Genomic DNA, 15489 nt, shown 5'->3' with positions numbered 1-15489 from the left:
AAATGTTTTTAAAAAAGAATGGGTGGTCAAATATTAAATGGTGGTGTAGACAAGATTCCTCGTTAGGGAGAGCCAAGTATTTTCCAAAAAATAATATAAATTTAATAAATGACATCACATCAGCATTCTGTTGGCCAAGTCAGTATTCCATTAGTTGAAGTTTGACTTCAGAGACTTTTTAGAATCATTTTCAAAAGGTCGGAGACTAAATTATCATTTTTTGAAATTTAGTAACGAATAGAAATCTTTATTCAAAATTCAGGTACTAAACAAAAAAAAGTCTAAAAGTGCATTTTATTTTTTATTTTTTGCAATCAGAAAAGTAATTACATTATTTGCAATAAAATATTAGTTTTTGGCTGTATTTGCAAACGGCCTTTCTTGTTCCTCTATAAATTTATCGGACGGGTGCCTTGTGACTACGAAGCCCCAGCTATGGCCACCGACGCATCGACGCTAGGCCACTATCTCGGCCGCCGCCTCGTTGAAATCGGCGTTTCCGATATTTTTGCCGTTCCGGGAGACTCCATTCTTTCACTACTCGACTATTTCGCGGCGGAGCAAGGCCTGAATCTCGTCGGCTGCTGCAGCGAGCTGAATGCCGGCTACGCGGCTGATGGCTACGCCAGGCGCCGCGGCGTCGGAGCCTGCGCTGTCACCTTCACCGTCGGCGGCCTCAGCCTGATCAACGCCGTCGCCGGAGCTTACTCCGAGGACCTTCCGGTGATTTGTATTGTGGGTGGGCCCAACTCCAATTATTATGGGACTAAAAACATTCTCCACCATACCATTGGATCCCCCGATTTCAGTCAAGAACTCCGCTGCTTCCGAAATTTTACCTGTTATCAGGTTGTATTAGAAGCCCCCAAAAAATGTTTTAATTTTTTAGAAAATTTTCAAACCACTTATTATTATTAAATTAATTTTTTTAATGTTTTTAATCCGGACAAACATATTTTTTACCCAATTTAACCAAACACTACGATTCCTATTTCTATTTTTATTATTATTAACAAGCACTTTTCATCATTCATGAATTCTATAAAAAAGAGTACCTTAGCTTTAGTGCATCATTAACCAACAATAATTAAACATCCTTCTCAAGAACAATTATGGATATGCATGAAAGTAAAACTAACATCCAAAACTAAAATAGATTTATGTAGATCTATAATCGGGTGGACGTGTCTCTTTATCAACTATGTAAATAGTGTTCGATTGGTAAGGAATGCAAACAAAGTCGCATGTTGGTTGGGAATGGATAATATCCGTGGTATATAAGAATGAGATCTTAATTGATATTACGTCTTTTGGGTGAAATCAAAAGCAAAATAGTGAAGTTATGCCCAAAACAAACAATATTATATTATTGTTCAAACAAGAGAGTATCGAAGTTTAAGAAGAAATATCATATAGATCATCAAAACTAAAGAACATGTTTATAAAATTATCGAGATATAATAATTGTTCTTTAATTTATTACTCAACGATGAATTAACATAAAATTAAATATTCCATGTATTGGTTTGTTTTTGGTCTTGTTGTGGTGGTGTTAGGCCATTATTGAGAGTGTGGAGGAGGCACAGTGGCAGATAGACACAGCAATTTGTAAATGTTTGGAAGAGAGCAAACCAGTTTACATCAGCATTTGCTGCAATTTGGTCGACATTCCTCATCCTTCCTTCTCAATGCAACCACTCATCCCACTCTCCATCTCTCCCAAGTAATTCATTTCTCTATCACATCAATCAAAAAGAGCTACTTACAAAACATATAATATATCTTTTAGTTATAAAATAGTTTTATCTATGAACTAACAATTTAGTCTATTTAATCTTTTAATTTGTAATAATTTTGTCATGCGAATTTAAATTTGTAGTAATTTAGTTCCTACACTTCAATATGTAATCATTTGGTCTGTCTAATCCAAAACTTATTACAAGTTAGTCCCATAGTGAAAAATATTGTTGAAATTTAATGAGGTTTGGTATATATAAACTGATAAACCGATGAGAATGACCAAATCAATTTATTATTACAAACTACAAAGATTAAGTCGTTGACTAAAATTTTACAAATTTTAACCATCATAGGTGGTCCGTGGATCGAAATAGACTAAGTATAATATAAGAGAGAATTAGTTCAAATCCTATGATGAATATTTATTTTAGAAAGTAATTTTTATATGTTTCCTTAGAAACAAATGTGGTAAGGTTGGACAGTTGTCCCTGAGAGATATCAAAAAGAAAAAAAGGAAGTTACAAATTTTAAATTATAATGAATAAATTGTTACCGCATAAACTAAATATTATAAAAATTTTGAAATTATTAGTTAAATTAAATGGAAGAATAGGGTATTAATTTCTCAGAACGATCTCACAGGGAAAGTAACCAGATGGGTTTGGAGGTGGCAGTGGCCCAGGCGGCGGAGCTGCTAAATAGCGCCGTAAAACCAGTGATGGTCGGCGGGAGGAAGCTGAGACCCGCCGGAGCCGGGGCGGCGTTCCTCGACCTCGCCGACGCTTGTGGCTATGCCGTCGCCGTTACGCCGTCGGCGAAAGGCCTGTTTCCGGAGACTCACCCTCACTTCATCGGAACTTACTGGGGAGCCATCAGCTCCGCCGTCTGCCGCGAAACGGTGGAAATAGCCGACGCCTCGCTCTTCGCCGGCCCCAATTTCGACGACGTCGAAACGCTCGGCTTCTCGCTTGCCTACAAGAAGAACAAGGCCATTATTGTAGAGCCCGAACGCGTTGTGTTCCCTAATGGGCCGCGTTTTGGGCCCATTTTAATGAAGGACTTCCTTTGGGCTTTGGCCAAGCAACTGAAGCCCAACCCAACTGCTTATGAGAATTATCGCCGGATTTATATTCCGGAGTCGGGTCACGTCCAGTCGGAGCCGGGCGAGGCCTTGCGGGTCAACGTTCTTTTCAAACATATCCGAAAGATGTTAATGAGTGACATGACTGTCATATCTGAAAGCGGTGACTCTTGGTTTCACTGTCAAAAATTGAAATTACCACAATCATGCGGGTAAAGTAAAACCCACTATCTTTCTTGACATGTAAATATGCTAAATAGTCTTTTTAACATTGAATTATAGAAAAATATAAATATTGCAGGTACGAGGTGCAATTGCTATATGGATCAATTGGATGGTCTCTAGGTGCAACTCTTGGTTATGCACAAGCCGCACCAGAAAAGCGAGTGGTTCTTTTTATCGGTGATGGGAGCTTTCAGGTCTAATTTATTCTAGTTTAGCATTTTTTTTAATGTTTTATTGAAAAAATTTATAAACTAATTAAAATGAAAACATATGTAAATGATTGATCATATTTGCGATGGGATAGATGTGTCCACAAGATGTATCGACAATGTTAAGATTGGGACAAAGAAATATAATATTTTTGATAAATAATGGTGGATACACCCTTCAAGTAGAGTTTCACGATGGTCCTTATACTGTCATCAAGAATTGGGACTACACTCTTCTCGTTGATGCTATGAACAATCATGTTGGCAAATGTTGGACTACCAAGGTAAAATCTCAATATTTTTTTCATATATATATAGTGGCATTACTTTATATTTTTAATGAGTTATTTTTTTTATAAATTTTAAATTTTTATCTCAAGGTTGAAACGGAAGCAGAGTTAGTGCAAGCAATTGAAACATCAATGAGAGATCAAAATGATTGTTTGTGCTTCATAGAAGCTATTGTTCATAGAGATGATACAAGTAAAGAGTTACTTGAATTTGGGAACACCCTTGATGCTATCATTAGTCGTCCTCCCAAACTTTAGGGAAAAAAAAAGACTCATCAACTATATCGAACCTCACAATATTGTGTCAATAAAGTAACATGAATTATGTCATTCCCGTTTATTCATGATGTTCGTGAACATGGTTAATATTCACTTGTTTGATTTTATTTATTAAAAATAATTTATTTAATTGAATTTATATTATTATGTGCTTTAAATTTATAAAAACAACTCGTTAAATATATTTTATTATTTATAATTAGTTTAAGGGTAAAAATATAAGATTAAGAGTAATTATTATTAATAAAATAAGTTAAAATAAAAAAAATGTATGAAAGGTCTAAAATTAGTTTGGTTTATATGTATAGCTATGCAATTTTTTTTACATTGATAAAAATATATTCAAATATAAAATAAAACTTAAATCCATCTATAATTAAATTTTAAATTGCTACTAAAAAAATTAAAATTAATTTATGTATTTATAATTTGTCAATGTTTTATCATTTCCTCCATCATTAAAATCTTCTTAATTAATTATTTTCTGGTTTGTTATTAGGATATATAGGTTTAAGTTTCTTAATTATTTTATTAACTTTTATCACATACAGCTTTCAAATTGGTGTGGAAATGAATTGAAGACACAAATTTATAGTTGAAGAGAAAATAAAAAAAATGATAAAATTTTTTAAATTCCAAAACTTTCACATCATACAATTAAATATAAGTATATATACAAATATTTATTTATATAATTAATTTATGTATACAAATACAAAATTTTTTACTTTCTACAAATTTTCACATTCCATGCATTTAATCTATTCATTTAATCTATTTGAGTGTATATAAATTGCATTATCTTATATAACGTTTTTAACGAAGTATAGGTTACATTTTATTATTTTTAATATGTCAATTAAAAATATATAAGTAATTTTATATTTCAATTTTGAACAAATTATTTCACCTAATTTAGGTTCATCATTTTTTATTAAAGTACAGTGTTTATTTATTTAAAATTATAAAGATTTTTCAACCTTTTTTTAATTATATATTGATCAACTCCAAATATTGAAAAATTATTTTACTAATTTAATTTCATATTATAATTATAACTATTCTTTGAAAATTCTTTTAACTGCTTGGGGAATGAAATGACAAAAGTTTTGTGTATTCCAACTTTTTATATTACGAATTATTATTGATAATTGATTAATTAATTAATTAAAAATCTTTTAAGGAATTGATTTACAAGATTATATTTCTTTTTTCTTTTTCTAAAAACGGCACGTAAGCTTGTAACTGTAATCAATAAGTTGTCGTTTTTCACCAAACGTTTTAAATTAAAAAAATATTGATTATAAAAGAAAAATGAAAAAACAATAATAACAAAAAAAAATTCCAATATATCGTAGGTAATAGACTCGTTCCTTAAAATAAATTTGATCATTTTATAATTGATTGACCAATAATAGAAATTGTAATGTTGCAAGCCTAAGATATTTAGATATCTTCCCCATTTGGAGAGTTTTTTTAGAGTAATTATTGAGAGCACTAAATATAAGAATAAATGGAATTTGAGTTTTTAAACAAAATGATGGAAGAAAGCTCATCTACATTAGAGGACAAAAAGTTTCAAAACGTTAGAAATTCTATCATAAAATATAATTAATATAAAATTTTAAAAAATACGTAAGAAAAATCTTTCCATTCCAACATTTTACATTCCATAGGTTAAGTATTATTGATAATTAATTATTAACTAATTAATTTACTATATTTATAATAAAAAACTATGTGTAGGTTAGCTTAACAAATTATTAATGCATTTTTTTAATTAGAAATAAATCGTTAACTAATTAAAGAAAGATAATAAATAATTAATTAGGTAGTGGCATGTCTAGCCATTTATAAATTGAGAGAAGCTCATATTAGTCCAAATATATTTTTCTAGAAAACCTTTTTAATGTAACTAGTCAACCATATATAATTAAATTTTGTAGTTCTATTTTAAAGTATAAAAATATATTTAAAAAAGCATTACAAATTATAATATAAATTATTTTATTTGATAAGTCTTGAATTTTAAGAAAAAGTGTTTACAAATTGTGCATGTTTAGTGTTTTCTGAAATTAAATACGTAGGTTTCATGCATTGAATCCGGTATAAATGAGACTATTTCTTAAGAAAGATTTGTACACTTGGTTGAGGATAAATAGATGGAATTATGAGGAAATATATATATTTTATAGGGAAAAAGGAAGGAAAAAGCAGCAATGCACCTAGATGACACAGAGGCTATCTTAAAAGCTAGCAGCGATGCGTCTAGCGCATCGCCAACACTCCAGAACTTCAGCAATGCGCCTGGCGCATTCTCCACCTACAAATAAGGATGTTTGTTGACCGGGCAGTTGGAAGAAATCTCAACCCATCCCTTGATCCGTGCAACCAAATCCTGTTAAGCCCCATTGTAGCTCCTCCAATCAAATACCCAAGATTTTCTCCACCAACTTGCAAGGTTTGGCTTATAAATACCAAGTTCCATCAAGCTTCAAAGGCATCTCACTTGACATTTAAAATTCCAGCTTGTTTCCTCTCTAGAATTTACATTTCTAGAATTTGTTTTGTCTTTAATTTTGCTCAACATTCCTTGAATTATTTTTATTGCAATTCCTTTTGTTGTTATCATTTTCTTTAGATTTTGGTTCTCGATTTTAATTTAGCTATTGTAATTACTTCTTAAATTTAATATGATATTTTATTTCAATCCACTTCTTATTATTTCTATTTTTCATGTTTTTATGAGTAGCTAATTTGTTTTTCCAACCCTCTTCGACTTAGTTTCCATCATTTTAATTACATCTATCAGATAGCACGGCGTTTACGCTCAAATTGCTTATCTTGATTGAGTTAATTAATCTAGTTGATTTTATTTGTTGGCCACTTGTTTAAATTACAACAGTTGAGTTTAATTCTGAAAAAGTTAGAGTCAACGGAGTTCATCGAGATAAAATGGGAAGTTACCTAGACATAAGAACTTAAACAAGATCCTAGACATAGACTCTCTTACCCATTAAACAAGCGCTATGGAATAGGAGTTGAACCAGTTTGCAATTAGAGAGTAAATTTAGTGTGAGATTCTGATAGGTGTAATTCAATTCTCTTCGAACTAGTCAGTAGTATGAGGGTTGGTTTCAAAATTATATTATTTTCGTGTGTTTTTCGTGTTCAACCAATCTCACCAATTTTTATCACAAACTCGATTGCTCATTCCAAAAATTTGCAAAATCAATTTTAAAAGAAAACTAGTCCATGTGGAGACGAACTTGGAATATTTCCAGATTATTACTTGACAGTGTGCACTTACACTCGTCCCTCTTGCTATGTAAATATTTGAAATAATACAAAAAAAAAATTCTTGATAATACAAATTTAAAAAGACAAATAGGTTGATTACATATGTATTCACCAATAATCTTTCATATTTCTAATAATCAAATATAAAATTATATTGTTTCATCAGAAAAATGATCAACTCCGCGAACATCGGCTAGCATGAGTTGGACAGTGAGCTTCAAATACTAGGCAGAAGACCTGCAAAACAGAGTAAGCACTCCGATGTCAAAGTCAGTGAATGTCCGAATCAAGTCGAGAGAGAGAGAATCGAATATTCGCGTACCTTAGGATGAAGGAAATGAACTCTATTTAAAGAGGAAGTCTGTGACCGTGTTCACGACAAGGCCTCAACGACTTTTTAAGGTAACTATGAAACACGGCGTGATGTCACAAAGTTTGTCGGAGAATAATTAAGCTGAGCCGAAGTAGAGGAAATCAATTCAATCGACTGTTTGGGAATTATAATCTAACTATTTGGTCGGCTCGGCCGCTTAGTTGCTCGACTCGACATGAAAGATCAAGGTCGAAGTAGAAAACCTTTGATTTCAAAAGAAGAAGCCACATGGATTTTTGAGTATCCAGTCATGACATGCCACGTGTGAGTTGAAAAATCACCTCCAACATAGATATTTATAATTGTCTAGATATGTTATTATTTAAATTAAAATGTCACTTAAATGATTAATTAAATTAAAAATATATTTATTTAAATAATACAAATTAGAAAATTTTAAATAAAAACTCAGACTCTTTCATCCTCCTCTCACTCTCACGTGATCCTCTTCAATCTCCCTCTCTTTTAGCAATTAAGTGTCACTAACGTCCTCCTACAATACAATAATCTAATTCTCATAATCTTGATATTCTCTTCTTTTGACTCTTCAAAAAAACAAAATATATATATATATATATATATATATATATATATTGATTAAAGGAGAAAAACATATATGAAAAAAAAAGAATGGAGAAATAACTTTTTATATAGTGGTAAGAAATAATGAATTATCAAATTTTTGAAAATTTCTTATTAGTTATAATTAAAAATAACTCATAAAGTTTTTTAATTAATTTATAGAAATAAAAGAGACAAAATTTCACCTATTCTTACTTTTTATTATAAACTATTTATATTCTAACTTTTAAGTTTAACATTTATTAAATAATAAAAATTATTTTATGAAAAAAGATTAAACTCAAAAGAAAACTAATGAAACAAAATAGTTGGGAGAGAGAAAGTTAGTTAAATGGGTGGAGGAAGAGAAGGTGAAGAATTAAAATTTCATTAATAATTATATCATTAAAGATAAAATCATTAATTTTATAATTAATTTTTAGGAATAAATGGATAATAATTATTTCAAACTCTTCAGGATCGAATTCACAACCTCTAGATTTGAGATATATATCAATTATCGCTAAATACACATAGCTTGAGTTAGACATATGTTTACTTTGTTATCGTGAATAGTAAATATAAATCTTCCCCTCTTCGTATGTATTCTAATATTAAAAAATGTTAAATATGTATTTTAGTTTTTAGTGTTGAAAATATAATCTCAATTTAGTTTCTATATTATCGTAAAAAAGAATTAATTTAATCATTACATTTTCCAAATTTCAATTATGTCTTTTTTTAAGTATAATATGGTGGGGGGATTCGAACTCATGATTGGAGATATATACCAATTATCGCTCAACTATGTTTGCTTTAACAATTTCAATGATGATGGTGCAACGGGTGAATATGAAAATTGGATGAGGAAGGCCAGAAAATTTTCCAAGTTCTCCTCTCAATGGTTTTTTTATCCCTCTCTTATAAGTTAGATTTCTTTTTTTAAACAAATTGATACATCTTAAACGCCTTTCTATAAAACCATAGGACATGTCGCTTTTTTTCCTTTTTAGATTTCAAAAGTTTACAAGTTTAAATTCTATTTTTGTTCTTGATTTTTAAATTGATTCTACTTTAGTTTATGTGCTCTCTAATTTTCTACTTTAGTATAATTTTTAAAATGTCAATTTTATTTTCTGAATCTTTGTACCTTTTTATTCCTACTGCTACTCTTGGATTAAAAAGATTTGTCTAGTTAATCTAATGGACCAATATATAATTCATGTTAATATACATTTGATTTGAAGTCATATTATATAAACAATTATTTGAAATAATTATATGTCAAAGCGAGTAGCTTAACGATAATTGACATAGATTAAAAGTGCTCTTCAAACCGTGCTAGATAGTCATCCATCACACGGCTCTCAAACCCAACCAGTGGTCTATCCATCTTGAGAGTGCAACTTTCAATCAACCTCAAAGCCCTGCAAGGGATATGAAGCCCTTTTCAATGTCTTCCCCGATGAATGGGAGAAAGACATACGTGGATTAGTACAATTATTGCCTGCGTAGTATTGGGTAGTTGGTCAGGTAAAGGTTGACCAAGCCGATGACGTTTAGTTGGGGATTCCAGCTTTTTACTTTTCTAAAAAAAATAAAAGCTTTGACCTACCCCCTAAGCAGAGATGCAATCAGTGCCCCTATCTTTGAAAGGAATCCCTAATACATGTCTTTTTCAATCAGGTTCTCAAACCAATCAGGGAACTTCAAAAGACTAAATGATTGAGTCCAAAACTATTTCTGGCGGAACCTTCCGAGTTTTTAGAGAAAAACCACGCTGCATTTTTACGAGAGTAGTTTCCCATCATAGGACTTTCCATCTATAGATTGAGCCATTACCATGGAGCTAATTCGGTGGCTCAACCCAGCATTCATTCGCAAATCGGTTTGAGACATAAAGAAATAAGTAATAACGAAAGAGACATATCAGAATTCGCTCCTAGCTAGTGGAACAAGAAAGGGATAAGCAGGTTCATTTTACCATAAAAGCATAAAGAAGGAAAGAAAACTGTTACGAAGTAAGGTCAGCTGGTTAAGGAAAGCTCAGGGGCCTTTTTTTGCTCGTTAGCGCTTTAGTTTTCAATAAAGACGTTTAGATTGTGAGTTCAATCTCTCACCCACATGTTGTACTAAAAAAATTGAAATAATTACATAACTAAACTGAATGTAGTGACGACCGAAATATGAAGATTAATTTTAACTAGTTTATTTAAGTTACTCCTTTTAGTAATATTTATTTATCTTTAAAGTATTACAAATTAACACAAATAGTGCAAATTTAAATTTAGTACCTTTTAAAATGGTGGGTTAGTATTTCACATTTTCATTAATTTGGTAACTTTCAAAATTTAGGTTATTGGGATCTAAATATTATTTTAATAAATAATTCAACTAAACATAAACTTACTAAATCCGTTTGAGAATTTGGATTTGATACTAGTGAATAAAAACGAAGACGTGAATATAGTGAATGAAAACATACATTGTTTGAATATCATAATCTAAAAACAAGAAACTGAATTTAGATGGTATACCAAACTAGCATGATACTCCAGCGCTCCCATTATATTTCTGTTCTTTTAGTAACACTTTATCGAATTGAATTACGCTACGCTGAACATAGAGTAAGAATTTCACAAGAGAAAGTTTCACACTGAAGGTAAGATGTTTGTATTTTACTATACTATGATGGCACTCAAAGACCCTATTTATACAAAAGTGTATCCTAATTTTAGAAGAAAAGAAATCTAAACTTAACAAAAATATTGTAACAAAAATCCACAACAACTTTTAACCATACATATTCTTGTTTTGACTATGACTTGGTGTGTGGCTTCAACTTCCTTGCTGAAGTTACATTAACATCCCCGCAAACGAGCGGGTAGGTCAAGCACTCCGATTTTGGATCGTAGTAGGTGGAACTGAGAGTGAGTGAGTGGTTTAGTTAGGCAATCGACTAGTTGATCAACAGATGTTACATAACGAACTTCAAGAGCACCGTGTAACACGTGATCCTGAACAAAATGGACATCTATTTCTATGTGCTTGGTTCGGGCGTGGAAGACTAGATTAGTTGCTAGAGCACCAGCACTGATATTGTCACACCAAATAATGGGCGGAGAACTAACGTTGAGACCAATTTCACCAAGGAGTTCATATAATTTCAGCGGAAGCATGAGCAAGAGCACGATATTCGGACTCAGTGCTGGAGCGAGCAACAGTCGTTTGTTTCTTTGACGACCACGTGACAAGAGTGTTTCCAAAGAAAACACAATAAGCAGCAATTGATTTGCGATCATCAATGTTTGATGTCCAGTCTACATCAGAATAAGCTGTGAGAGAGACCGTGTCATTTGGTTGGATGTGGAGGCCCATGTCTTTTGTACCACTTAAGTAGCGTAACACCCGCTTCACAGCTTGCCAATGTATGTCGGTGGGCTGTTTGAGAAATTGACTCAGGTGATTAACGATATACGCGATGTCTGGCCGAGTGTTGGTGAGATATTGAAGGGCGCCAATAGTGCTCCTGTACAAAAATGGATCACTCATGGGTTCTCCATCAGAAATTGACAAGTATTTGCCCAATACAGTGGGGGAGGGAGCTGGCTTTAAACCCTCCATATCCAGGCTACGCAACACGTCATCTATGTATTTTTCCTGAGTTAAAAGAACTTCGGAAGGGAGATGAGTGACCTGGATGCCGAGAAAATAACTTAGCAAGCCAAGATCTTTCAACGCAAACGTTTTATCCAATGTGGCAACAAGACTGTCTATTAAAGCAACATTATTTCCAGTGACAATGACATCATCGACATAAACCAGCAGGAGGATGATGGATGGACCTTGGTGATATATGAACAAGGATGTGTCTGATCTACTGTTGGTGAAGCCCCAGGAAAGCAAGGCAGATTTGAGAGTGACATTCCAAGCTCGAGGAGCTTGTTTGAGGCCATAAAGTGCTTTACGTAGTTTGCAGATATAATTCGGATATCTGGGATCTGCATATCCTGGAGGTTGGGACATATAGACATTTTCATCTAACTTGTCGTTGAGAAAGGCATTGTTGAAGTCAAGTTGTCGTAGGAGGCTGTGAGTTATGGGTGATAGGCAAATTTGGTGGGCGTGGTTGAGAGGTGTTTGATGGTGGGTGAGTAGCAGGTTCAAGAGTAGGCAGGCTACCGAACCATGTGTGAAGGTTTGGAGCAGCGGTAGAATGAGATAAAAAATTGTCAGACACAGTGGATTGTTGAAGACTAAACCCAGAAGCAAATGGATAATCACCTTTATTGAATTGAACATGTCGTGAGATGAAGACTCTTCGTGATAAATCATAGTAGTAAAATGATTAAATGCAGAAAGTGTGTCACTTTTTAACTTCAAATGATAAATCCATACAAACCGACTATGGTCATCAAGAAAATGAACATATTATCTATACCCATCAGACGACATAACAGGTGCAGGTCCCCATTGATCAGTATGCACTAACATAAATGGAGCAGTAGCTCGTGAACTAGATAGAGGGAAAGTCAGACCATGAGATTTACCATATTTGCATGTTTCACAAAAGTTGACATTATCATGAACTTTCACGGGCAGATTACAACGTTTAATTAAACTTCAAAAAACTTGAGAAGACGGATGTCCAAGTCGACGATGCCAAACGTCCTTGGATACCACAACATTTATACTATTAGACGATTTGGGAAGAGACACATAACAAATAGTTTTATTAGCAGCCTACTCCAAGCCACAGTCAACTGGAGTCGAAGTACTCCCAGTGACTACTCCAACTATATTGAGGCGGTAAAGTCCATCTCTAAGAGCCCCTTTCAGCACCACCTTGCCCGAACGTATATCCTTTACAAGACAAGAATCAGCATGAAATTCAAGGTATACGTTATTGTATTTAGCGAGTTTGGATACGCTAACTAGATTTTTAGCTATGTTAAGTACGCACAACACATTTTCAAGCATGATCAACCCACCGTCAGAAACTAAACAGGATTTACCAACATGAAATATTTTTAATTTATTGTCATTACCTAGTGCAACTCTTTCCATACCTCCATATTCAGTAGGTTGAACCATACTGTTGTAGTCTGCGGTGACGTGATTTGAAGCACCACTATCCACATATCAATTCAAGTCTACCACTGTTTCTGGATTGGCCAAAAAAGGATTGTTATTTTGTGTTGCTGTGAAGGCATAAGATGTACCTTGTCCAGGGTTGTTGTTAACCCCCTGGTTAGAGTCGTCGTTGAAGTTTTTACCCTGACTTTGTGTATTGTTCCTGTACTCCTTATCAAATCGATGGTAGCACGTTAGTGCTGAATGTCCAGGTTTACCACACACCTGACAAATTTGTCGACTATTGTTGTTGTTCCACCATCCTCTACCTCGATTTCGACCACCCCCCGACTGTTATTGAATGGTGGCCGAGAGTTTTGATTTGGACGTTGGTTTCCACCACTTACATTTCTGCTACTATTAGCCATATTCACAGAAACAGGGTTGTTAAAAGATACTGTATTTTTATGAGAATTTTGAAGTTCTAACCTCTTCTCAAATACCAACAATTCGGCTTGCATTTCAGGCCACGAAATGCCTCGTTTTCCTTGGATCGTTGCTACCACAGGATTATACTCTTCATCTAATCCCAGCCGAACTTGAGAAATCAAAGATCGGGTGGGTACGAGACTTCCAGCTTGACCCAAATTGTCTGCATGAGACTTCATAACACGCAAAAAATCAGTAATTTTAAGAGAACCTTTTCGAGTTTGTTGAAATGGCTGACAGAGATAATCTTCTTCCGCCTGAGACTATACTCCAAAGAGTTCTTGTATGGCAGCCCATAAATCACGAGCATTTTCATACCCTGTTGCAACTTCTAGAGTCATAAAGTTGTACAACCAGCAGAGAAGTAGCTGGTCGGTAGTTACCCATGACTCATATAGTGGATTGACAGCTGCTTCTGTTGCTATAGAGGAATTTGATGTTGTAGATGTGTTCGTTTGGCTTGTTTCCATATTACCAATCGACTGTTGCACAAACATGGACGGACATGGGTGCTCGCCGGAGAGGTGTCTCTCTAGTTCGTAACTTCGTAATATGGGTAAGGCTATGTTTTAGGTGGGGTGGGTAGAGGTGTTGGAGGAGGCATTGTCCATTACAGCTCAGCCCTATAAAAAATCAAAGGTCCACTTCCACGACCTATCTTGATATCAAGATAGCTTATATAGTCATTATTCAATTCTGGTCCTTCAAGGAAGTGCTCCTAACTCTATTTCACCTTTTGAGTACAACATGTTGGAGAAGGAATTCGAACTCACAACCTCTTAGTTGGAGGCATATGCCAATTACACTGAGCTATGCTCGCTTTGGCTCTCTAAATGGTTTACCTTTTTTGTTAAATACAAATATCTTCTTTGTTACTTGTTTGTCATCGATCTTGTCAAATTAATTCAATATATTACATCATCATTTACTTAATAAGGTAAATAATATAGACTAAAAGAATTATAGTTTAAAATTTAAGAATGTAATAATCTTTTTCAAAGATAGAAAGAGTATAGATAAATTGAAAATTTTAAGGACTAGACTTATTTTTAACAAAAGAAGAAAAGAAACCTGCCTCCACGTAATTATCTTTTCCGTCAATGTTGTTTATTTTAAATGACTGAAAATTATTAATGGAAGTAATTTATACATTAAATATGAAGCAAAAAGTCAATTATATTTATTAGGCTTTCCTTTAAAGGATTGCTAAAAAATACTCTGAAAGTGCATTAAATGATTTATCATTAGAGGTGTGCTATAAAACTTACGTGGCTTCAAAGGAAGACAACACCATTAAACTAGATTTATTTTTATATAATTAAAGATGGTAAATTTTGAGAAATTTAATATTCAATAATTGTAATTTGCATTGAATTTTATTTGTTGTACTTAACTATAGTTAGTTTGTTATTACTTAAGTTGCTTTCTGTTAAGGGATTAACTCTGTTAATTAGTTAAGTCTTCTTCTTCCATATATATATATATATATATATATATATATATTTTGCAAAGGTAAATTCTTCTATATATACTCAGAAAAGCTTAGTTAATGCACTTATATGAACAGAGTGGATGGAATTTTTAGCTGTGTTGCAAATTTTATGCTTTGAAAAATTATTGAAGAAATATTGTCGTGTGTCAAATGAGTTAAAAAATATATATTTAAATATTTTTTTCTCTACTTAACTTTGTAAGTTTTTGCAGGTTATTTAATGGTAGTGTAATCAAGTTTAGTTTAAGAAACTTTCTATTAAATTGAGTTTTATGGTTATTTTTTATTGAATAAAGTGATAAACATTATGATATTTATCAGGATTACAAATTTAAATTTATTAAAGAAATATGTTCTATAATATAAACTTAATTAAA

At 32.8% G+C, this 15489-nt stretch overlaps 1 protein-coding gene across 1 annotated transcript; it reads left to right on the top strand.

Moving 5' to 3' along the window:
• The first annotated feature begins 381 nt into the window (after nt 1-381).
• Nucleotides 382-3889, top strand: LOC111013814 (pyruvate decarboxylase 1). Its single transcript, XM_022288330.2, has 6 exons — nt 382-849; nt 1557-1723; nt 2383-3033; nt 3123-3240; nt 3351-3539; nt 3636-3889. The coding sequence occupies exons 1-6, from the start codon at nt 436-438 to the stop codon at nt 3801-3803; spliced, it is 1707 nt and encodes a 568-aa protein (XP_022144022.2). The 5' UTR covers nt 382-435; the 3' UTR covers nt 3804-3889.
• The last annotated feature ends 11600 nt before the right edge of the window (nt 3890-15489 follow it).

The sequence above is a fragment of the Momordica charantia genome, assembly GCF_013281855.1.
Source record: "Momordica charantia cultivar OHB3-1 chromosome 1 unlocalized genomic scaffold, Mcharantia_2.0 BLBB01000001.1, whole genome shotgun sequence".
Lineage (NCBI taxonomy): Eukaryota > Viridiplantae > Streptophyta > Magnoliopsida > Cucurbitales > Cucurbitaceae > Momordica > Momordica charantia.
The sequence above is the reverse complement of the archived record's forward strand: the minus strand, read 5'-3'. Positions and strand labels throughout refer to the sequence as shown.